General features: G+C 42.8%; 2 protein-coding genes across 5 annotated transcripts in view; one reads left to right on the forward strand and one right to left on the reverse strand.

The window, feature by feature from the left end:
* The window catches only part of LOC146861725 (uncharacterized), a 422385-nt gene extending 418130 nt beyond the window's left edge, over positions 1 to 4255 (forward strand). For all 4 annotated transcript variants that reach the window (XM_085646099.1, XM_085646100.1, XM_085646097.1 and 1 more), the window contains 2 exons: positions 2061 to 2107; positions 2203 to 4255. Coding sequence is in view for 1 of the 4 variants with exons in the window: in XM_085646098.1 (XP_085502224.1) it covers positions 2061 to 2077 (17 nt within the window). In the remaining 3 variants the exon portion in view is untranslated. The remainder of the gene's footprint in view (positions 1 to 2060; positions 2108 to 2202) is intronic.
* The window catches only part of ROBO3 (roundabout guidance receptor 3), a 1168980-nt gene that overhangs the window by 985775 nt on the left and 158600 nt on the right, over positions 1 to 24605 (reverse strand). The window contains exon 2 of the mRNA XM_085646102.1: positions 1108 to 1434. Coding sequence (XP_085502228.1) covers positions 1108 to 1434 — 327 coding nt within the window. The remainder of the gene's footprint in view (positions 1 to 1107; positions 1435 to 24605) is intronic.

The following is a 24605-nucleotide window of genomic DNA, read 5'->3' on the forward strand; positions in this document are numbered from 1 at the left end:
CCTTTTATTGTTCCCGTTACCTGGATTTCTGCGCTCCATCACATCCATGCATGAAATACATACCTAACGACTGTGTTATTGTGAAATGTGATGCTACTGTTCTGCACTTTGATCTATTTTCTCCTTTTTGTCATTATTTTCAAAATGACGGTGGACCCTGAATATATATGGGCCATCGCCTGCCTGGCCGTTCTGGTTGGCCAGTATAATTTATTTGTTTATCACATTACACACAGAGTGACTATATATCATTTTCAGTCCTGATGAATGCGCTGAAACTTCGTTTGGGGACCACAGCGGCCAGAAACATGTTGACCACTGACCATTGAAAGGGGTATATATATGTTTTCATAACCACGGTTGTCTTTTTAACCCTATCCTCGGTGGGCCACAGAATAAAGTTTATTAGGCACCCTGGAGGTAGTTTTAATTACCACTGTATATTCCTTTTTTTGCACTCTGTCCCTTGCTTACCCTAAAACCATCCCTCAACACAAAACACCTCAGCTCCTCCCCACCTGGGGAGTCGTAGCCCAAACCATGGACCTTGCAGTCCGGGTTTGAGGCTGGAACCCCATAATGAAGCATGTCACCCTCGAATGAGAGAGGGTTCTTGTCCTAGAAGGATCCCTTCCCAGGCAGTTTCGTCACACATTCACTGGTTTACATACCTGCTATTTTGTCAAGATACCAGACGTACTTCTTTGTGAGTTGTCATCCTAAATAGAATTGAAATGTTCCGTTACAAGAGATAGGAAACTTTTCATTTTCCTTGGGTTGTCTACACCTGGTGCCTAGCCCTCCACACTTGTCACAGAAATCAATTTGCCAGGAAATATTCTGGGTTATGTTTAGGCCAGTGCACTTCTCAGTCTCTCCTTCAATCACTCTTAGGGTAAGCTCTGAAAAGTTGCATTTAATTTTGATTAAGTAGCTATACTTCAAATCACTTTGCTCAAATACTACAGGCAAACTCCTCCAATTAAGAATTTCCTTTTGGTTTCAGATTATCAAATGCAGTAGGAATTTGTCCTAGCTATCTGGAATTACATAAGATATGGTTCAGTACAGTAGGCAAACAGAGGCTTGGAAATAAAAACAACTTACTGGCCACTTCAAGTGATGCATTTCTGCTGATAGCTTCTCCCAGGTAGTTCCTCGCCACACATATGTAGATTCCTTCATCGGGTTTACTCCGACGGCCATGGACAATGCGCAAGAAGAAGAGGGAGCCACTAGGGAGCAGCATACGGTGCGAATGTGGGTCCTCCTTGTCTGTCTCCACCCGTTCCCCATCCTTGTACCACTCAATAATAGGGTTTGGGCGCCCCTCTGCTTTGCAATTAAGCGTAGCAGGCTCCCCTTTGGAGACAATTAGATCAGAAGGATGTTCTACTAAGCGAGGTGGTGAATCTTCAAGATGAGGGTGAGAACCTAAAATGCAGAAATTGTTAAAACTCATTACAACTGTCAAATCACTGCATAGAATCAGCGGTCACAGGGTAGTGCATTCTATCTTAAATAAATTCTTATGACAGCACATTGAGATTCATAAAAAGCTTATTCTGATAAGCAAAACAGAATCATTCATTTTATTGCATTCTACGACTCCTCCCATTTTACATGCTTAAGAGAATCGTAACATTAATTTATGATAGAGCCACTATTTCCAAGTTGTCCTGAGAAGGAAATCCTTGTCTTGATGCGCACTGGCAAGCCCAGGGCAGATGTTGGCAAAATAGAAGAGATTTGCTTCTTTTATATCAAGGCATGGATGGGACACGGTTTGTTAAAACAATGAGTTGGGGAAATTAGAACAGTTATTTTGCCAGTTAAAGCGGAATTTGCACACAGATCCAGATGACTTTATCATATTTCTGTAATCCACAATTAATGAGATGCTGAATTGTCTCCGAGGGTACTATGGTCCAGAAAAGGCCTAACAATTTGCTGTGATAAGAACTCACTTCTCCCAATAAGATTGAATGTGTAATTGTAACGTGAACACAGCTTTTTGAACACTGACACAATTTCGCTTCATTCATTTTTTTCATTTTCAGGCTCAACCACTTGTTAGATCGGCTGATCTTATCTTCATTCCATAGAGGTAAATCAAGTTATAATTAAGGCATGCAGGTGCTTTGAGGAGGTTTCGGGAGTCCACCTTTACTGAAAAAGGTTTTTTTCATTTTTTACTTATAGGTCCTGATGAGAGCCCCAGAAATCAAGAGGTCTCGAAACGCGTAGACCTTGTGATGCGACCATAAGAATTTTTGAACGTTTCAAAAAAAGAAACATTATAGAGAGTACTTTGTCTAGTATTTCTTCTGTGGTCTAGTTAGAAAGATTTCTACTCTTGTTTCCAAACCAAACTTTGCAAATTCAGTATGTGTATGTTTTTGAATGGCCGCTTGTGATTAGTGAATTGTGTGTGCTATTAGAGTCTTTAGAGTGAACCTATGAATGGTGTCAAGAGTTTCTGGAGTGATTGTATGAATGGTGTGAATAATTTTGTTCAAAGTATGTCCCATTAATAGATGGTTGAATTTTTAGATTCTTTAGAAAATGGAAGGTTAAAAATGTAAACAAAAATAAATAAATTCTTGGATTAATTCGACGAAAACAAAGGTCTTATACGCATTTTGTTGTTCTTCAAAATGTGTCCTCATAAGTGAATTTGAGGTTTATGAGTAGTTGCAGTATTAGCGATTTTGTTGTTATCTCTCCTCTTTTATATCAAGGCATGGATGGGACACGGTGTGTTAAAACAATGAGTTGGGGAAATTAGAACGTTAGTGACTATCAGCAGTGTTTTTTCTGTTGTATTTGCATAAACAGTTATTTTGCCAGTTAAAGCGGAATTTGCACACAGATACAGGTGACTTTATCATATTGCTGTAATCCACAATTAATGAGATGCTGAATTGTCTCCGAGGGGTACTATGGTCCAGAAAAGGCCTAACAATTTGCTGTGATAAGAACTCACTTCTCCCTTAACTTATTGGCATGAGGGGAAGTGGGTGATGGAGCAGGATTTTGAGAAAATAAAACCTGCTCGGATTGAACCCTCAGTAACATTTATTAACACTGTGCTGTGTAAATTATTAATAAAGAATGCTAAATAAGGGGAAATGCTTATGCACATGCGTAAACTAATGTGTGTAATAATGCATGAAAACTAGGCAGCATTTGCTCATGACTTTGAATAAAATAAAAGACTAATGCTGCTTTTGTGTACGTAAATAATATTTTGCTAAGAATAACGTTGGTTGTGCATGGGTTACTGCAAAAATTGGGATGGTGCGCAAAGTAAAATCACATTTCATGAAAATAATAAATGTTTCTGTTTTGTTCTCTGTAGAATAATAAGCATGGGCCTACACTTCTGAATGTTAGTTTTGGGTTAAAAATATGAAGTCCAAAAAGAATGATTCTGCAAGAGGAAGAGAGAAAACACGAAAAGCTGTGCATGCTCTTATGTCCTTGTGTGACTGCCAAGCCTCGGAAAAGGACAAATTGATAAGCAAGTGGAAGCGATGTAACTTCCTCACGAAATGGCAGAGTCGAACAATAGAGGCGTAGAGACTTGCAACATGTAAAATGTTGAAGGAATTTTTTACTATGATTGTGTTCAAAGTTGCTTCCTGAGATGAATCTGTTGTAATGTTGAATGTTTAGAACAAAGAATTGTTTAATAAAGTGTTCATGATGAAGAGTGGTGTGATAGTACACCCCCAATCTTAGCCAATGGGAGATGAAGTTTGTTTAAAAAATGAAACAAATGTGGGTTGGAAATTTAGGTTTTAGGGTATAATTGAAAGTCCCCTGTGGGTGTGGTTTTGTAGGTGTTTCTGCTGATGCTAGTTAGCGGGAGATCGTCGCTGTCGTTGGTTTGCTGTTTCCAGATAGAGGCTTATCTGATTTCTGACTCCTGACTTAACCTTTGCCACCCGACTCTATTTGAGTGGCCTTGCTGCCCTGACTGGCCAGTGGGGTAGTTTTCCCTGATTCTTACTTGAGTTAGTATAGATGATCTTCTGAATTTGCTTTATCATTTGCAAATGTATTTTGTCTCTGAAACTTTGCTCTCTTTGCCTATCCACTCCTTCAATGCATTTGTTTATTTGACATGAGTTTGAATTTATACATTGCCAATGTTTTCTCTCTGTGATAATCAATGATTTGCATTTATGTGTGACTGTACTTAATGAGCATTTATTCTTATATAATTTTTACGATAAATAACATAAAACTACACACTGAGTCTGTTATTATTTAGTAGCATAGATATATAGATAAGTACATATTATTGTCAGCAACTCTTCAACTAAATATAACCCATTGTCAAAATATATTCAATGTTGTATGGAAAATGCAGGTTTTTAAATATTTAGTGAGCCAGGCATAAACTTGCATCACACTGAACCCCAGCGTGAAGGGATTAAGTTGGGTAGTGTAAATGGGCCTGTGTTTATGAAAATTATCGATCCCTGATCGACTAAACGGTTTGCTTTCTGTAAAGAATGCATGCATGAGAAAGAAATGAATGTGATAATTGAGCTTACTTTTTAAATGTAATAAAATCCTTCATGCATTTCTATGAAATCACTTCCTGGAGGGTGGAATGACACACCAAACAGCCAGCAGCATGATTTGAGAAAGTAATATTCCTCTGGATAGAGCCAAAGAACTCTCCATGTATATTTTAAAGAATTTGTAACAATAACTTTTACAGATAGCTTCGTTCTTAAGCCAACCCTAACAATACATGTGACCATGTTTGCAAATAAGAAACACGGTCATGGATATCGCAGCAACGCAAGTAGTCAGAACTCCCAGGATTCTAGTTCCTCAGCACTTTACTCTGGATCTGGGAAGATATCGGGTCAAATCAAATCATCAAATGAGCTTTATTCGGTAAGTTAATTTCAAACCATAAAAGCGTATACAATATTATATTTCGACATTAATACAATACAAAACATATAGATTAAAAAATAGTTAATAGACGATTTAAAAAGGATCTCATAAAGGCAGTACAGTTAGGATATGTGCAAAATAGCAATCTTTGGAGCGAGAAAGGTCAAATAGCGTTTCTGATTAAATGTTCATAAGTTTAGCTCTCAGTATGTACAAATCTACAATCAAGAATTTCATTCTGTATGACATAAAAATAGATTGCGAAGTAATATAAAACAAAATATACAAAGCAATGAAATGTGCATACAAAACCTCCAACATAGAAAAAGGTCAGATAGTGTCGTGATGTATTGCGAGATCAAGATTGAACAAGTTTATGACTCTTTAAAGCGGGAGAAAAAAAATAGATAACCTCCAGCTGCAATATTAGGATGCTTTGGGGGATATATCCAAAACAAAGTTTGGTATCTTATGATTACAGTACTCCAGCTTAACATCTATGCACTTTACTCTGGATCTGGGAAGATATCGGGTCAGATGACCATGTTGGTGGTTGACAATATAATGAATAGGGCATGTTGGTTGAGTGGAAGTTAGTAAATAGTGATTGCTGAACAAACGTGAAAGGGGACAAGAGAGGAGACACCCCCAGAGTATGGAGGGCTGAAAGAAAGGGGAAAGATGGAGAGTAAAGAGAACAGGAGCGAACCTCAGAATGAGCCTTGGAGCACACTCCAGTGTAGAGAGGTGGTGGAGATAGCTTAGAGGGACGTGTGTGCACAGTCAGTGTAGGGCGAGCCCGTGGTGCCAGGAGGTGAGGGTGAGAAGTGCATTTCTGTTTATTTATCCCACCAAACAACCAATGCCAGTTCAACTGCTCGTGGTAGTTTAAAGAGACTTCTTCTGGGGCTAGGAGTTGTTGTGAGCGTGTTTCTTTTGTGTGAGGAGGGGCCTTTCCCTCTGGTGAGATTGGTGTTTCTCATAGTGGGTGCAGGGAACGTTTTTCTTCAGTGTTAGGATGTCTTAACATCCTAAGACTCCCAGGGGGTGGTTATGAGCTTGTGTGTGAGGAGGTTTCTCTCTGTGGTGAGAGTGGTCTTTCACATGGTAGGATGGCAGTGAGCTTGTTTCCTCTGTGCAAGGAGGTGTCCCTCCTTCTAGTGAGAGTGGACTTTCCCCTGGGGGTGTGGGTTGCAAGTGAGCTTATTTCTTCTGTGTGAGGAGGCATCTTTCCCTGTGAGGAGTGGTTTTTCTCATGGATGATTGGCAGGGAGTTTGTTTCTTCTCTGTTAGCAGGGGTCTTTCCCACTGGTGACAGTAGTATTTCCATTATGGTGTTGGCAGTGCACTTGTTTCTTCTGTGTGAGGATGTCTCTCACTCTAGTGAGAGTAGTCTTTCCCTTGGAGGTGCCAGTTGACTTTGAGCTTGTTTTTTTACTGTTAGCTGTGTCTCTCAGTCTCTCCCCCCCCCCGGTGTTTAGGGGTTAGTGGTTTGTTTGTTTTATCTGTACTACATACGGGAGGTCTTCAGCATTGAGGATGGGGTTTTATCCTTTGAACCAGTGACCGCCCTGCACTCATACATGGGTGCAGTTTTGTATTTCAAGCAGTAGGTGTGTGATTCGACTCACGCTCAGCAGGTGTGTGGTTTGTGTCACTCTCTGCAAAGAAATGCATGCTGCACATATTGCTAAGCTGGAGCAAGGTTTGCCTTGGGTTCAGTTTACGTAGTTTTTTCATGTGCAGTGGGCTTCATCTCTGCATGTATGTGTGTTTTGTCTTACCTCGTGTGTGGTATATATTTTGGTAGTGGTGGTGGGGGGAAGGGGTGGGTGGGTGTGTATGTGTGTGTGTGTGTGTGTGTGCATGCATGTGTGTGTCCTGCCTCTCTCTCACAAGCCTTGTAAAGTATTTTCTTTATCGCAGAGAGAGTTTTGCACCTTACTCTGAATTATGCAGAGGCAGCCGGTTTGACTTGCGGGTGGCGGACGTAAGTGGGGGTTCAGGGTTGCGCAATGAAGACAACAAATTATAAACCTATTTTGCCACCGGGTTCCACGTCTCTGCTCCTTGCTCCTGGTCTCCTCGTGGGACAGGAAGCCAGGAAGAACAGCCAGGCTCCTCTGACCAATCACAACGCTGCAATGCAGCATTGTAATTGGTTTTGGGCGTACTGATTCGACGCTCAACCAGGGAATGGGGGTCTGGGATTGTTCTCCACTCAGGCTGTAATGCAGCCTGCATGGAGAATGGGGAAAGTGCGCATGACTGGTTTGGGTCGCCCTAGAGGTCCTAACAAACTGTCATTGCGCACCTAGGCGTGGGCAAACCCCTCCTTCCCTGCCCTGCTCTGAGAGCAACGCCGCTCCGCCCACCCGCCGCAAAGGAAACATAAAATGATAATAACTCAAAGTTATTATCATTTTATATTTCCTTTACTTTACACTGCTCAAAAGCAGTGGGTGGACGCTCCTCCACCGTAGCGAAGGAGCCGCCACTGGAATTATGTTGCACCTGGAATTCTCTCCCTATGTTTAGTTTTATATTGATATACTTTGTGTTTGTGTAAGATTGCTTTCTCTCCCTCTTTCTCTGATTCAGGCTAAGGTGGAGTCTGTCTTACATGGTCTGGGACACAAACTGTTTGGTCCTCTGTCTCGGTTTGTGTGGCAATGCCTAGGTATGGTTGTGTAAATGGCAGGTGTGATCACTTTGTGCAGGTGTGGGTGAGTGAAGTGTGACATTGTGATTGCAGCGGTTAACTGACAAGATAACCCCCTCTACCTGGCACCCTACTGCTTGCCACAAGCATGCCACACATTACAGGAAATATGTGGAAGGGCGTCTGCAGTGCCAAGATGCACTCACTGAATGCTGTATTGCTGTTCCCTTAGATGTGGAACCTAGGAGGTAGTCGCGATCACCAGTGAGAAAGATGCTCAGATAAAACAAATCAGCATGTTTAATGAAGAACAGTGTAAAATACAAGTAGGCTTTGGCAGTAGAAGGGATGAGGGGGAGGTGTGGGGGTTGCCAGTCCTCAGAGTACAGGTATAAGTCCACAAGAATGTCTTTGATAGAGTAAGGCAGCACTTTGTATAGAGCACCACTGGTCTTGCCCAATCCCTAGGGCTCAAGAACCCCCAATTACTAGTACCACCTTCTCTGACAAAGCTTCATACTACTCCTCAGCTTCAGGTCACATTCCAAAGCAGAAGTCTCTTGACCCCAGGTCTTAAACTCTATCCCTAGGTGTCAATCCCCCACCATCCCAAGGGCCCCAGCAGTACATTTTTCTTGGCCTGAGCAGCCCTCTTGAGCTAAATCCTTGCTGACCAAACTTCAATTGCCTTAGCAGCTCACCCCCACCATCAGGCTCCAACATCTACTTTCTCTGGTACTCAGTCCCCCAACAGCTCCCCCACCCTATGACCTCAGCAGTTACTTGCCCCAGATTCAGCAACTGTTTCGCTAGCCCTCCAGGCGCAGCAGCCTCCGTACCAGGTTTCCTCAAGCAGTACCACTCATCAGCTGGTTCACCCCTTTGAGCTCTGGAGCCCGTCCTTTACTTTGGACTCAGCAGAAGCCCCCTTCTTAGCGGGTGCCCTGCCTCACTTGAACTCAATAGCCAATATACCTATGCCTCAGTCTCCACATACCTCCAGACCAATTTCCATAGCCCTCAACAGGGCCCATTTTCTTGCATGGGCAGCCCCTGCTCCTCAGCAGAAACTTTCACTAAGGGTCTATGCTGCGAAAACTAGAGGCGAGTGTCACGGGGCACATTCTTTAGTGTCTGCATGCTACAGCACTAGGTCTCTGCAGACCCCATCCCAGGACCTCAACAGCCCCCAGTTAGTATCAGCTTCAGACCCCCACATGCACAGAGGGGCCCTCACTTAATAAATACCTACAGCCTCTTTAATGAACAGGCCATTTTTCCACTCCACCTTTAGCCGGCTCTACGTTTCCAAAATGTCTATCTAATACATATGCTTTGTTTTACTTGTTCTGGCTCAGTCTAAATATATGAATGTATCAAGATGTAAAGCGCCGCATTATCATCTTGCAATACACCAGCGCGACATACAAATCTAAAATAAAACTACTTTGCTCGAGCCATAGCCCTCTCCCTTAGTGACCACACCGTCATCCGCTTCATTCAACACGCATGCACAGACGTCACCCAAGGATAACACTGACACTTTCATTGTGGGTGAAGAACTGCTGCAGGTTTATTTCATACAACATAAGTATGACGATAAAAGGGGGAAGGCTGCGACGGGCGGCCACTAAGGGGGCTGCCCTGCTGATGTCCCACTGCGTGGGACGCGGGCAGCGGCATTTCCAGAGCCCCTCAAACCAGAAGCACAGGGACGAAAATCACCTCTTCGGTCGGGGTGGTCCGGGCAGATGGTGAGCTGGGTGCTGCGCCAACATTCACCAACTGCACCACGGCGCTATAGGGTCTAACAGGAGATATAGACAGAGGCTAAAGCTACTGTAAAAAAAAAAAAGAAAAAAAAAAAAAACAGGTTCTAGAGCTTTCCTAAATTGTAAGAAACTTGACTGTGACTGGAGCGGGTTCGGGCAGGAATGTAAACCGACAGCACTGAAAAGAGGCACCTGCAAGCCCGTCACAGGTTGTGGGCTGGGGCGTGATTCTTAACCACAGTCCTGTGCCCCTGGTTGCTGATTACCCAAGACCACCATCTACCACCTCTTTCACAAGCTACCATTTGCGTTAGTTCAGGGGCTCCCATTGAAGTACAGAACTACGATTCCCAGCATGCGCTAATTTATTAAATCAAAAACCATGACTGCAAACAAAGCATCCTGACCATTGCAGGCTCCTGCCCTGGGATGCTGTCCAGACTCTCTGTCGTAGGGACCCTCGCCAGGAGAGTCTTCACCTGTGGTGTCACTGTCTATACATGGCTGGAGGGAGACTGCCTCGTGTTGCTGCCTATCTCCCCTCTGTCTGAAGTTGCGGCGCCCTCACAGATGCAGACTGTCCACTTGGGGCAGGGCCGACCCACCCTCTGTCGAGAGCCCTCTGTACCAGGGGTGGTGGACCTGAGGTGGTGAACTAAAGATAGTTCTCACTGGTGGAGAATTCCTTATCGCTCTACGGCGGGACACAACCTCTCCCTGTTGCTCTTTATCCGGGCCTTCCAGGCCCAATCCCTACTGCTTGTCCTGGGGGCACTCACTAGAATAATGGTCATCTGGGTGTGTGTCCTCCTATCGGGACCCTTTTGCCACGGTCTCTTCCATCTGTCCTTTGGGGGAGGATCACTGCCAGTACACGGTCTCACCTAGGTGTGTGGCCTTATGTCCAGAGATGGCCTTCCTGTCTGTACTGAAGGTGGTAAGGTGCTCTCACCAATAGAAGGGCCTTCCTGGGTGTGCTTCATCCAGGCTCTCCTGCCTCGTCAGTGTCTAGACACAAAATATCTGAAAAACTAGCTGTACAGCTACGCCCAACAGAAGAAATAGGAGTGGGTGTGGTATTACTATCAGAGCTGCCGACTTTGTAACTATGGAATCAAGTTTGAGTCTCAGCGTAGGTTCAACATTCTGTGATTCTGGGCAAATCTCTTTACGTCCCTCTGTGCCTAAAAAACTAACATTACCTTGTGTAAAGTAATTTGTGCTCATCTAAAGAGTTTCCAATCGCTTTGGTTTGAGTTTGTGCTACGTAAAACTGCAAAAACAGTAGGACGATGCCCTGAAAATCATGGCAAAGAAAATGTGCACCCAGATGGCGTTTTCCTCTGGAACCCCTATTTGCTATGGTGATTGAGTTTCTCGTTTAGATACGAGGGCGCGCGTAATGCAAGCTAGTTTGAATTGGGCCCACGCGTCAATGGGGAGCTAGTGGAGGGATAGGAGTGAGACATTACTGTTGCATTTGAAATGTTGTATCTGCACGCTCACCTATTGGGCTTTATAACCCCTACAGAAAGTGATAAGTGAAATTTTATTTCAGCTGTCTGCCAAGTGCACTGACATAGGTCATGCTTTTCAGAAACTGTTGCATTGTGGGGCTTGTAGTTTTGCTCTTTGTTTCTTTATGGGTGCAAAGCCCCGGATTTCAAAGTGATGTTGGCTGCAATGCCAGAGACTACAGAGGGTGTTATACATGATTTCACTCCTCAGATGTTACAAAAGCGTCTACTGCATTTCAAAAACTGCTTCACACAAAGCCATAACTAAACACTTCTTACCTATTGTGAGGATTTCCAGTTACAATCGCTCCCTACATTAAAACTAGCCCTGGCAATGCAAACTGTCTTTTATGTAGTGACGAACTCCCAACACGGCTACAATATGGACAGTAGCACCACACCTTTAACAGCAAAAGGTAGCTGACAGTGGTAGGAGCTGCATCACACAACTTGCTCACATGCAAAACGGGTAGAAGGACGGGAATGTGAGTGCCTAGTGAAACAAGCATTGAAAATGCAATAGGTCTTGCCTTTGATTAAGTAAAAGCCATTTGCTTTGCTAATGGTATTGTATAGCAAATCAAATAGATTTAACTTAATGAAAGGCGAGTCCTATTGCATTTTAAATGCTTGTTTAATGATTGTGGTCAAAAAGTCTGGAGCCGGATTTTACACACACACGTCCCTGCCAAGGACTACACTTCCACTAGTTCTTGAAACATTCAAAAATCGGGGGATGCTGTCATTTTCTAGAAATTAGCAGTAATAAACGCGTTACTGCGGATCTTTCAGTGATCCTTAATGGGGAGAACGCCCGATTATACACCACAATTATATATGCTTCATGGTGAAGGATTTCATCATTTGACAACAGTGCCATCTATAGGCACATTGTTTGATAAATTCCGGTTTGGACTGTCACACCGCGAAGGAGGACGGACCCGAGAGTTATATCGGACATAGTCGCCTTGATAAAGTCTTAGGGATACTTCCCCAAGCCGACGAAACACGTGTTGGCTAAAGGAGGTGTAACAGTAAAAAGAAAAAGACAGAAAAGGACCCCAAAAGTCAAGACAAGAATATCTCTGTGTCCATTGTCCTGTACAATTTGAATGAATCTGATTATATGAATTGCGTGTGCCTCATGAGGTTAACAAGGAGTGAAAGATGCTCTTTTTTCTTCTCTCAAAGCTAGCACTATTTTGAGTGTTGTTGAGCAAGGCAGGGTAAAGGGAAAAGCTGTTATTATTTTAGAGTGTACATCTACACCAACCAAAGGCTGCTTTGTTCAGTCAAGCAGTGGCATAACGTAACACACTTTAGAACGTCTATAAACAATATATTTAAATGAACTAAATCGATTCTAGTTTACTACATTAGAGCTTAATTCCCAAAGTCATATTCCATCCAAAATTAAATCTGTAGGCTACAGCTGTAACATTTTGAAAGTAATTCCTTAAAGTCAATATTATTTTAGAAGGCTTGGACCGTATACTTGCAGGTCTCAAAGCCTCAGGATTCTGAACCACACGAGGTATCTCTATAACATGGTCATTCATTTTACAATAATGTGCACTTTACAGCATCTAGTGACGTGCAAAGTGTCAGACTAGATGCATGTTATCACGAACTGCACTAGAGGGAAGAGAAATGAAACCAACCACATGGCCCCATGCTCTGGAAGAGTTTAAAATCGAGAGGTTCAAAAATAAAGAGACTCTTGTAGTACACTAAGGCCTCCTTAAGAATGACCCGATAATTTTCTATATGTGCAGTAAACTCTGTTACTGCACATATCGAAATTATGAGTTTTACATGTTTATCGCTCCTGGTTCATACATGATTCAATAAAAACCTCATCTCCTGGTAAATGTCGGCAGGTCAAACCTGCAGAAATGTTAAGAGAAATAGGCCAAAAAAAATACTCAGTCATGCAGATCTTGCTGAGTCAGGCATACAATTCTGAATGTTATTTCTCATTTTAGGGAAAAAACTTGTGATGGGTGCAAATCATCGCTCCTGATAGATAACGTGCACCACAGTATTGAAATTTAGCAAGTTTAATAAATATTGCACCCAACATCGGGCCACAAGTAATAAGGCCATTTTGGTATATGTGGTTTCCTCTAGACTACATTGATATATGTAAAACTTAGAAGGCAGGAGTAAATACATTCAGCAGCGGCCGTCGCAGTTAAGCATGGTGTGGCGCGGGCGTGTCGACAGGCGACTGAATAGGTAAGAACGCATTCTGTTGTCTGTCGACACCCCCCCCCCGCGCCCCACCGCACTTACCTGCACCGCCCGCGACTGAATACATTGTGAAAAGAGATATGAGGCTTTTTGTAACTCATCCTCACTTTAAACAAGCATTGGCATTGCCAATAGGTCTCGCTTTTGGGACCTTATAAGTATTTAGTTATGCAGCACAATATCCTTGGTGCAACAACATCAACTGTTGCGTGGCTAAACACGTATAAGGTCCCAAAGGCGAGACCTATTGGCTACGTCAATGCTTGTTTTTGATAAGAATACGGTTTGCTTCGGTGAAGTCTCGGCGAAGGGCTCCTCCACCCCCACAGATATGAATTGTGTGCCTCTGTGGGGCCGCCCCTTCGCACACACTAAAAGTCCAGCTCATTAACTTCTTCAAAAAATAGCATGCATGATATAAAACATTATCATGGAACGATGTCTCTGAGGCGGAGGGGACAAGGACACATTATGCCTGTTTCTGCCTGACCTCCTTACGTGTCTTCGAAGAAACAACAGCTCAGCTGCAAGTTACTGGATAAAAACACGTGCAGACACACAGCTCTGGGGTTCAAAGACAGGTAGGTAAAAATCGGATCAGCCTCCTGACAGTTGACACTGTAGAACAACACCCGACAAATGAATCCAGAAACCCAAATTGCCCCTGTGTGCATGTGTAATCAGAACACAGAAAACATCTAAGCCGAACATTTTTATCCAAAAATATGTAAAATCGCGCTGTAAAGCTGCAAAAACGATGGCTGTCTCACACAACCACGCAAACGTACGTACACGTGCTCCTGCACACTTACATACATTTACACACGCGAACATATATACATAGGTACATACACGCATACATATAAATGTGTGTGTGTATGTGTTTACGAGTGTGTAGTGATTTACGTGTATATGGCCTAATGTGTATAAAGTTATTTATAGATGCGTGTATATGTGAGATGGTATATCTATATATATATATATAATATATATACATATACACACACACACACACAAACAGACGCACATGCAATAGATATATTCATTCACACAAACAAATGGACAGACAAAAGCACACGCACATATTACGCATAGACACACACATACTTACAGATATATTCAATGACACACACAGGGATAAAAACACACATATAAACAAACAAACGCGCCTGCTCACAAACACACACACTAACATGCATACATACACCCATGTATACAGAGACTCACACAAGAAAGCATAAACGCATACACATATACACATGCGCAAACACACATCCACAACACACACATATGAAGGGCCACTGGAGTTATACAGCGGGGAGGGACAAAATATACGGCAGAAAGGAAAGGCAAATTAGGTGGCGTGATATGCCACATTTTGTGATACTAATGCATCATTAGTTTATCAGTTATACACGTCACCACTACCCGGACAGATGTTTCACTTCATTAGTACAAGTTTAACACACAAAAACCGCAATAAGCAACAGAAAGATAACCGGGTGATGCACTATGGGAAATCGATAATTAGGCAGGAAACGCCGTCTGCAGAACCGCATAATTACAGTCGTCCTGCACCTATGTCTATATCTGAACACACACTAGTAAACTCACATATACAAACATGCGGGCTCATTAATGCAGCTACACACATGTATTAAGCAGTATAAAAAAATACAATTAGATTGGATTAGATTTGATTCTATAAAATTAGATTAGATTTTCTGTGGCAAAGGTGCAGAGATTACAAGATTTGCTTTTTGATTACAATTTAAATAACTTGTGTACAGATAGTAAAGTGTTTGAGCATAAATAAAAACAAATCTAAAATAAAACCAAAAATTAAAATGAATAGGTATTGCCAGGCACTAAAATATTTTTACTTTGCAGCCAGTACCAGGGCTTATACCCAAATAATACGATCAACAAATATCTGCAACTCACCCCATCCCCCTCCTAATCCAGGCTAAAACGTCTGCTCCTAGCTTCCCCTGAAAGGAAAGAACAAACGAAAATAAAAAATAGCGCCCAGCAGTTCATGGATGCATAAAGCGCCCCGGCTTCTTTGAGAAAGAACCCAAGTCAAGATTTTGACTCTACCCGCAGCCCGGCCCACGTCCGGGAAAAGAATCAATCGCAGGCCTCTGAAGATGACCTTAAAATGCTGTTTAAACTGTTTGAGAGCTGAGAAGCCACCAAGATAAAAGGCGCGCACCTTTTATTGTTACGTTTTTGCACAAGTCTATTGAAAACTCAGTTGTAGTGAACAGACAACAGAGCACACACACACATCAGAAACGAGTAGGGAATAGCGAAGACGTGGTTTCTGTAATATTTTAGGAGTAGTGCGGCCAGCTTACAATGGAGAACAAGCATTGGCCGCGTGGTGTGTAGGTAGTTAGTTCATGTAAGAGTTCTGGGAGGGAGAATAAGGGGTTAAACGGGGACCCGCTCTATACAGTGCAGTTGTTTACTTGCTAAAGTCGAGTGCGACCCGTTTGGCGCACAGTTGAAGGATGGGAGGGGCAGAGTCTCGTTCAGTGATTAGCGAAGTCACACTTCGGTTCCCGTCCGGCAGAGGTTTGCTGAGAGGCGGGGCGCGCGCGCATGCGGGAAGAGGGGGTGAGGAGGAAAGAAGAAAGATGGGCTGGGAATAAAGGAATCTCAGTCACGTGGTCAGAAGCCGCGACGGCAAAAGTGAAAGCAGGCTGGCGAGTGGTGTGCGATGTGCGCGTACCATGACGAGAGAGGAAAGCCAGATGGCGCCTCTGCTCGTCATTGTGCGTGTAACCGCAAGCTCTATGACAGCCAAAAAACTGTGGTCGGCTTTTTATAGCCCACACACTAAATGTCTCGCCAGTGCAGCGCATGCGCTGGCTCAGGCGAGACCTAAAAAGGCACTCAAATGCAGTGTTACCGAAATGATATCAACCTCAAATGTTAGTGGAAAAAGGTATGCCAGCAACCACTGACCGAAGCTTGCATTAAGAAGGACCTGAACAGCAGTTTCTCTCTGACCACAAAATTAAAATGTCAAGGGAAACAGCCTTAATCATGCAGCCTGAATTACGTGTGGCTAAACAACACAGGCGGAACTACACACGTCTAAACCACGCATATGACTTTACCACCCATGTGCGTGATTTAGACGTTAGTGGTTGTTAGTGCTCTAGCCTCGGAGCGAATGGGTGAAGGGTCAGAGGTGTTGCAGAGTGGGCGGAGGGTCGGAGGTGACTTCCTGCCCATACGAGGAACAGCTTGGTGAGTAAGATTTTTTTATTTGGGAGTTTTGTGGGCGATGAACCTTTTGAAGTTTGAGGGCTCAGGGCAGGTAGTCAGGGTACTTTATAGGCTGGGGAGGCTGGTTTCAGGGCTCAGGGAGGGCTGGGTAGTTTGCAGGGCCGTGTTTTAGGGCTTCAGGATGGTGTACAGGGTACTTTTTATGGCTGAGTGGATTGTTTTAGGGTTCAGGGCGAGGGGCTGGGGTGTTTTTTAGGTCTGGGGCCAAGATTTTAGGGCTCAAGGCAGGGAGGATCGATTTCAATGCTGGTGGGACGGTTTTAGGGCTCAGGGCGGAGGGCTGGGGTGTGTTTTAGGTCTGGGGTCAAGGTTTTAGGGTTCAAGGCAGGGAGGTTCGGAGTCGATTTCAAGGATGGAGCGGGTTTTAGGGCTTGGGGTGCAGGACGGCTGTGGTGTTTTTAGGGCTGGGGTGGGGTCGTTTTTAGGGCTGGAGTCCACTTTTAGGACTCAGGGTGAGGGGTTGGGGTGTTTTTAGGGCTGTGGTTGTATTAACGGTAGGTGGCTGGGTTTTAGGACTCAGGGTGGGGGCTTGAGCAGAACCTTAACCACGCATATGCCTTTACCAATTATTCCATTACAACTAAATTCACTGTAAAGGCATGCGTGGTAAATGCATGCGTGAATAAGACGCAGTCGTTGATAGGACCACATTGTTCAGGCATGCATGGGGGGGGATTGCGTGGTTGCGACATACAACCAAATGTCAATGCTGAGGGCATGGGAAAACTTTAACAGGTGCATTACATCCAACTGCTCCGAATACTGCTGATGCATTGAGTTGTAGAGTGCATCTCCAGAAGTATCAACCTTTCTTTTTATTTTTCATTTTATTTTCTGTTTGTTATCGTCCTAATCTCATTTCCCTGCTTCACAAAGTTCCCGTTGACACTTGGGAACAAAAATGTTTTAATGAACAGGGGAGGAAATGTTGATATATAGCAATACATCACTGTTTTTAGAAAAGAACAAAAAAGGGTGTAAAAAGATACTAATCATCATTCCTGTTACGTAGCAATTAAGAGAACAATTTAAAGGTTGGAGGATGTGGGGCATCTGCCAAAATGCAGGGAAAACTCATCCATCAAACTATTGATATGCCTTCTCTATTTAGAGGGTGGTAAAGCACAAAGGCCCATATTTACGAGGCCGTTTGCGCTGCCGTTCCATCACTTTTTGTGATGCAACAAACCACTAAATCATATTTATGAAGCCAAGCAAATCCACTTTGGAGTAAGGCAAGGTAGCACAAATTGCTGTGCTGCCTTACTCTTCACTAGGGAGGCATGCCATTGGCATTGCAGTGGGTGTTTCCACGCAAAACCCATGGATTTTGATGCATCCCCAGATTTACAAGGCCTTGTAAATCTGGAGATGTGCCAAAACTTACACTTCCCCAGCAGGGAAGGTGTAAAGTGGGGAAATATCATCATCTCTCCTCGTTTTTTCCTCTATATGTGCTGTATTCTGCTGCACACATAGAAAGAGGAAAAAGCCTCCCAGGATTGTTTTTGTGCAAGAAGATGCCTCTTCCTGTATGCAAAATAGACACCCTTGCACCATGGTGCAAGGGTGCCTTCATTGGCACTAGGCTGCTGAAATAGCACTAGTGCATTGGGAAAGGACAGGAATGCGCCTCATGCCATAGACACGGCACTTTCCTGCCCTTTCCCTTTTGACGCAGGGCAGCGCAGCCAGGTGACTTGCTGCACTGCCCTGTGCCAAAATCTCATAAATCTGCCCCCAAATTTCTGCCAGTGAAGCCTCAGCTTACTCCTCGGGTGGAAACATTTGCCCGATGGCCCTTCTGCCAAGGTCTATGAAAGACATAAGGTTCGCCCTGTTTAGGGCAGTCCTTCTGCTGTACATTTTTAAGGTAAAGCCTGTAAGAGCATGCACTAGCATACAGTATAGGGCTTGGATGCCGCCCATGCTTACAATGTTGGCACTTCAACTTCACTCTTCTTTTCAGGCTCCTTAATTGGACATTGTAGGCGAAATGTAATTTCTGGTCATTTCTGTGGAGCAGGGACCAAGCACAGATTGATTAAAGTTAATCCATGTCCGTCCGCTGCTGCCGATGGGATTGATATAGTATTTCTTCCCCCCAGCTCCTCCTGCCTGCTGCTCTCTTCATAGGGCCAATGCTTTTTTTCTCATTTTTTATAGCACGCTTATCACTAGTTGCTATGGAGACGCAGACAGCCTGTTATGTTAATCAGCAAATATATGTATGCTTCGTCGTGCATCACCATAGAAATTATTCTCTTTCTCTCTCTCCTTGTCTCTCTTCATGGTGCTTATGTTGGCTTCAATATCCCCCGTTCAGAATGCAGCAAGAGTATAATACAGCGAAAGTGTGTACCAAGAGCATTGGCATTCAAATGAAAAAAGCTAAACTCTTCATGTTTCCCTTAAGCATGTGAGTGTGCATTTGCATTAAGCCATCGGACAGTGCCTCGGAGAGCGCCAAGAGTTCCGGGAGACATTTGCACCCATAAAAATGTAGGTCATTATGTTTTTCTCTTTTATGCCCAATTTACCTCCCTTTCAAACGTTCCTCCTTGTCTTAGAAGATTCCCCAAAAATAACTGGGGAGAGTAAATCCATTCATTGGACCTTTGGGAAAGATTATTTTCAGGTTTTGCATGCACAGCGCTTGCGTTGTGCTTGTGAAATCTTTTGTATTTATTATAAATCTTAAAAGGGGCTTAAATTCCGCCCTTTTCATTTGTTCATGGGTTTGCCACTTACTTTTTCTCTGTTTCTGTTTCCTGTTGTCTTTTGTGTGTTTTTCTTATCAGTGGCCCATGGTCCACGTACTGCTTTACATCCGCCGAACTTCTTGGTTATTGTAAGCAAGCGTGCGTGAACCCCCAAGAACACTTACAGACTTTTGTCGAACTTGTTATTGTGAGCAAATCTCCAAATAATCTGTGGGCTGCAGTGTGAATAGAGCACGGCTGGGGGAATTCTTGTGGTCTCCTTGCCGTTTAGTGAAGCAGACGATGCTACTGTGGAGCCTGCTCTCTTGTTGCCAACAAAGGTCAGCATTCTAGTGTTCTTTCTCTCCAGTGTGCGCCTCAGCTACACGGCACTTCCTGTTTGTTTAGTCCTCCGTATACTGGCCATCAAGCAGTTTGTGGCAATTATAAATAGGGCTCCCTGTTTCCCCTTTTTACTGATTTTTACAGATAAATATAGACAGAAAACAATTTATTTTCCTGTCTGTATTTATTTTTAAATGTGGATAAAAGCGGAAATTGGGCTGTTTTTGAGTGATTCTAAATGCTATTAGTCGTGACTGCCAGGCCAATAGCTGTGTGGTTTGACAGGCAAGGGGATTAAAATTTTTTAGTGATTTTAGTAAAGAGCCTTAAACAGCAGTAGATTTGCACAACCTTGATACTAGATTTACATATTTTCTTACAAATGCATATTTTACCATCTGAGTGTGTATATATCTTTGAAACCTGTCAGAGGTTCAGGCACAAGTGCACATTTACTGGTTAAATTAATGCAGAAATATAAACATTTCACCTTTATTTTTTCACACAACTTAAAATAAATATGGATAAATACAGATAAAGTTAGCAACAAATATTTATGGATAAATACAGACGGAAATGACAAAAATATTAATACCATAAATCCGGGAGCCCTAATTATAAAAGACAATAATACATGATCTAGGTCGGCTGCCTCTACATTTGTTCATCTGTGTATCTATTTGATACATGTAATAAAAAAAAGTAAACAAGCCACTGCAGTCAAAGATAAGTCCAATAACTGCATTTGCCAAGTGTGCGACAGATGCTACAGTGTAGGCATAGCAGGCATGTTTTAGGTTTTCACTCTCAGACACACTATGGCATGTTGCAGCGTTTCTTGGCATTATGTTACTTGTAATTGAGCCCAGAAGACAGTAGCGTTGTAAAGATGAGGCAGAGATGGCGTGGCTAAGTGGGCTAGCTATGCAGACCCATCTGTCCTTTGCTGGATGCCTGGTCTACTCAAACCCCGTGGTGCACTGCTCCACCTGAGGTGGCAGCACATGCATTGTTTTGAACCATGGCGCCTGCATTCCTCAAATTGTAACTGCTACAAGTGATGGTGCAGTGAGAGGATGGGAGATAATGTTGCTGCCCTCAGTTATAATGTAAAGCTTTCAAACTTCAATCACTTGGTCATGGTGTAGTGCTATATACACACATATGTATGGGATTATGTGATGACCTTTGACTACCAGTGTCTTAATTGACTATGTGTTTAACTTACTCCATTTTGAATGTACAACATCATTTTTTGTGCACTTGAATTTTGACTTGTGATTTCATTTCGTGTCTCCTTATAACTCCAGAGTAGGTGTGTTTCCTTTTCCTCCGCACAGAGTAAAACAGCCTTGCCTGGAACAGAACGTGTGGGGTAGATGCTTGAAAGCAAATGTGTGGAATGTACTTCTCTGTCTCAGAGTGTAGTGCTGTAGGCAGTGGTGCACAAATGTGGATCATGTTGTACATTGGGAAATGAAGTTTTAACTATTGACTTTAACTTGCTCTAACTCCATCTTGGGTTCTGACTGTCTGGCCTGGGTTCTGCACACACAAGCAATCCCCAGGTTACTCATGGTTATGCAGGGTATTTGTATTCAAGATTGTTTTCCTTGAGGGTGTTTTCTTTACTTTTGAAGATGTTTTCTATTTTCTCGAGCTTCACCAAGATAAGGGGGTGGAACATGTAGTGTGGGACGTGTGAGGAGAATGCATGAGGAATCCTTTGCCTTGGAATGCTTGCAGGATCTTGGCCAGTTCTGGTGAGTTTCCTTGACGGAGAAGGTGTCTTCTCAAAACTTCTCATGCATTGAGAATATTATAAAAACTAGGGTTCATTGGTCTCTTAGACGGGATCTCTCCTGAGAGATGGACACATCTGCTCAGTGCTGCATTTCCCGGCTTGAAGAGTCACTTGACCCTAGGGCTTTTAATCCTAGAGCCTAGGCTTGGGAGGGTCAGGCTAAAGATATTACAGCTGGTGATGTATTTTCTCAGATAATTGATATTGATATATATATATATATATATATATATACACACACACACACACACATATATATATATATAGTTATCTTTATATGTGTTCTTGGTCTGTGTGCACATTCAGTTATTTTTTGCACGTGTTTCACCATTATTATCTCCTTGTGTTCCATTTCCTTGCATTTCACTTGTGAAGGATTCATTATTATATGACTTCTAAGTATTTATTATGTGCATGTGTTTTACTTTAATTATCTGCTTGTGTTTTAATCCATGCATTTGATTATTTGGTGAGTGTTTCATTATTATTTGCTTGCACATTTATAGAAGTATATTTACATTTGCATGGTGTTTTACCTGATTCATTTGACATATGGGAAAGCCTTTCTGTCAGAGTTTTTCACTAATAAAACCCCACGGTTTATTCTGAAACTGTCTTGTGCCTTATTTTGTGAGTGTGGAGCCCACTTTCCAGGTGCTTTCTTGCTTTACCTAGTGCCTCTGCTGGGGAGTGCTGAATTTATTTTAATTGGGAGTGTAAAGCAAGACGCATGAGAACTGAGATGTGACATGAGTTGAGCATCTATTCTTACACTGCTAGTGACTGGGCTTTTAATGAAAGCAGGATGAGCCAGATGGAGTAAACTGCTGATGATTTGGAATGGAAAAGCCTGGATATTTCCAGTACGAAAGCCAAACCGCGCTACACTTCTTCAGCCAGTATGGAGAGAGGAGGCATGGTCCTAGGGATGGCAAGAGATGGAGTCAGTGGACTCAATGTTTCTTTCCTAGCTGTTATTGGTGCTTTCCTTGATGTTCAGCTACATAACAACCCCCTCCCCCTGCACAGCTGTAATGTTTGTGCACATATGAAAGAAATGTCCAATGTCAACTGGGTTAAACCACATACTACATTTGTCAACATCTGCGATTTTATCCAAACCCAGTCTCTGATACCTGCTATATTAGGAAAATGAGTACCACAAATCTATATGAAACAGTTGTCTTACTCAATGCGATGAAGCATAGGATTTGTCTTGAAGCGATATGGACATAACCTGAGAATGATAAAGAATTTGTTATCAAATAGACTTGCAGGTGTGTCAGGGTGTAACCAATGCTAACAAGGGTTTTTAATACTGTAATTGGGGATTAAACATTGTCACAGTAAGAGTGTACTAAAAAGGAATGGAGCTTTGGCATATTATGTGAAATAAAGAACTGCCAGCACATACACAGAAAACAATGTTTTACAGTGGTTTCCAACACAGCTACAATAATGGAGGATGCCTAATGCGCTTTCGGGACATCTGCAAAGCACTAATTTATATACTGGATCTGGGAACGAGGTTCAAGTGTTTTCATCAGCTCAACATGATGTGATCCTGGGCAAATCATTTCGACGCTTAAAGAAAATAATAGCGCTATAAAATGACCAGTGTTGACCGTGTCATATCGCTATGATTTACTTCCCTTTCAGCCATGTTGCACAGCAGGGCAATTGCTGATGTGCAAATGTCTAAAAACATTGACAAAGACAATCGGCATAGGTGAAACCTATTGGCTTTGCCAATGCCTGTTGGTCTTGCACTGTTATTAGGCCAATTGGAAAAAAATCTACGAGGCAGTGTTTTGCGTTTCACCCCACTTTGGCTTGTATTGACCATGCTTCCATTTACTGGGGAAAATAAAATTTTTGTGCCCTCTGGTTTGGTTTACACAATTTCGTGCTGTGCATATGTTCTGGGAAAGCTGCAATTTAAAAGTTGTATTTTACTGTATCTAGTCTGACCACATCGTAGGACATTACTTCGTCACAGGGATTGTAGTGACAGTCCCATGTCCTCTTCACTTTCTATACTTGTTATCTATTTTGTAATTAAGTAACATTTACCATTAACTTAACCTTCTGTTCTGACCTTATTTTTTTTTTTTTTACTGTCATCTTTTTCTTGCGTTTTGCTGTACGAAGTTAATATGTCTGGATTGCTTACTGAATACAATGTGCATGTGAGATAAAGAATTGAATGTGAGATGATTCACAGTACCTTGAGATGTCAAATAGTCCTTCATGCATTGCAACATAAGCACCGGTAGGAGGCAGAATTATACATCAAACGACCAAAAGCACGAGGCGAGAGAAATGCTGGGGTGGAACCAATGTCCACTCTAAGTATATTTTGTAGAATTTGTAGGAATAGGTCATCAAAGAGCTAAGTTGCCAAGCCGAACATAAAAAAAATGCAGCAAAAGTTTCCATCATCAAGGTGATTGCATGCAGCACACTGAAGCTATTCTATTTCACACTGGAGAGCCCCGTTGTTGGCATTCCATTAGCAGCTAGCCCCATTTCCACAAAAGCTGGCGTCCAGCATATTGCACCTTGTCCTGGATGTATTTTTCCTCCTGTTAAAAGAGGCCCCATTTTTAGGGGCAAGCCTGCAAGTGCATGCCCTATTCCAAAAGTCTTGCTTTAGAGACTCTTTTGTTTATAAAAAGGGCTTGGAGCCCACCCATTACTTAAAATGTGTGCTCCTCAATGTCACTCTTCTTTGGAGCATCTCTAATTGGCTACTTCAGCCACACTTAATTTCTGATGCTTGCTGTGAAGCCCGGACACAACACAGATGAATTAAAAATTTCCTAGCTAGCGTAACGGAAAGTTTCAATTCTATTAAGGACTCAGAGGCGAGGATTATGCTTTTCTTTCCTCACTTTATTTGTAGCAGCCATTTATAGACAAGTAAAACAACTACTATTCTCATGAAAAATAGGGAATAAACAGAAACAATGGAGACTGTCCATGGCAAGAGTGTTCCATCATCTGCACCAATCACAGGTCCCCAGGGTGCCGATAGTCCTCTGTCCCTGACTATTCCTCCTCTTTCATCGCTCGGTCAGCCATCAAGGACGCTTCAAGAATACGGTTTGTTGGAATCGCCTGTAAAGAGCAAAGGCAAAGCGTAAGGAACAGAAGTGGCTGAGGATCAACCCTGTGGGGAAAACATCTCATGTACAAACACAAGAGTATGACAATAGAGCAAATAGGTAAGGTCAAAACGTAACTTACTCCAATACGAGGGAGGGAAAAATCAGCAAGGAACTTGTACCCTGAGTGGGATAATCCTTGCCTCCAAGTCCTTAATAGAAT

This window comes from Triturus cristatus, chromosome 3_1, assembly GCF_964204655.1.
Source record: "Triturus cristatus chromosome 3_1, aTriCri1.1, whole genome shotgun sequence".
NCBI lineage: Eukaryota > Metazoa > Chordata > Amphibia > Caudata > Salamandridae > Triturus > Triturus cristatus.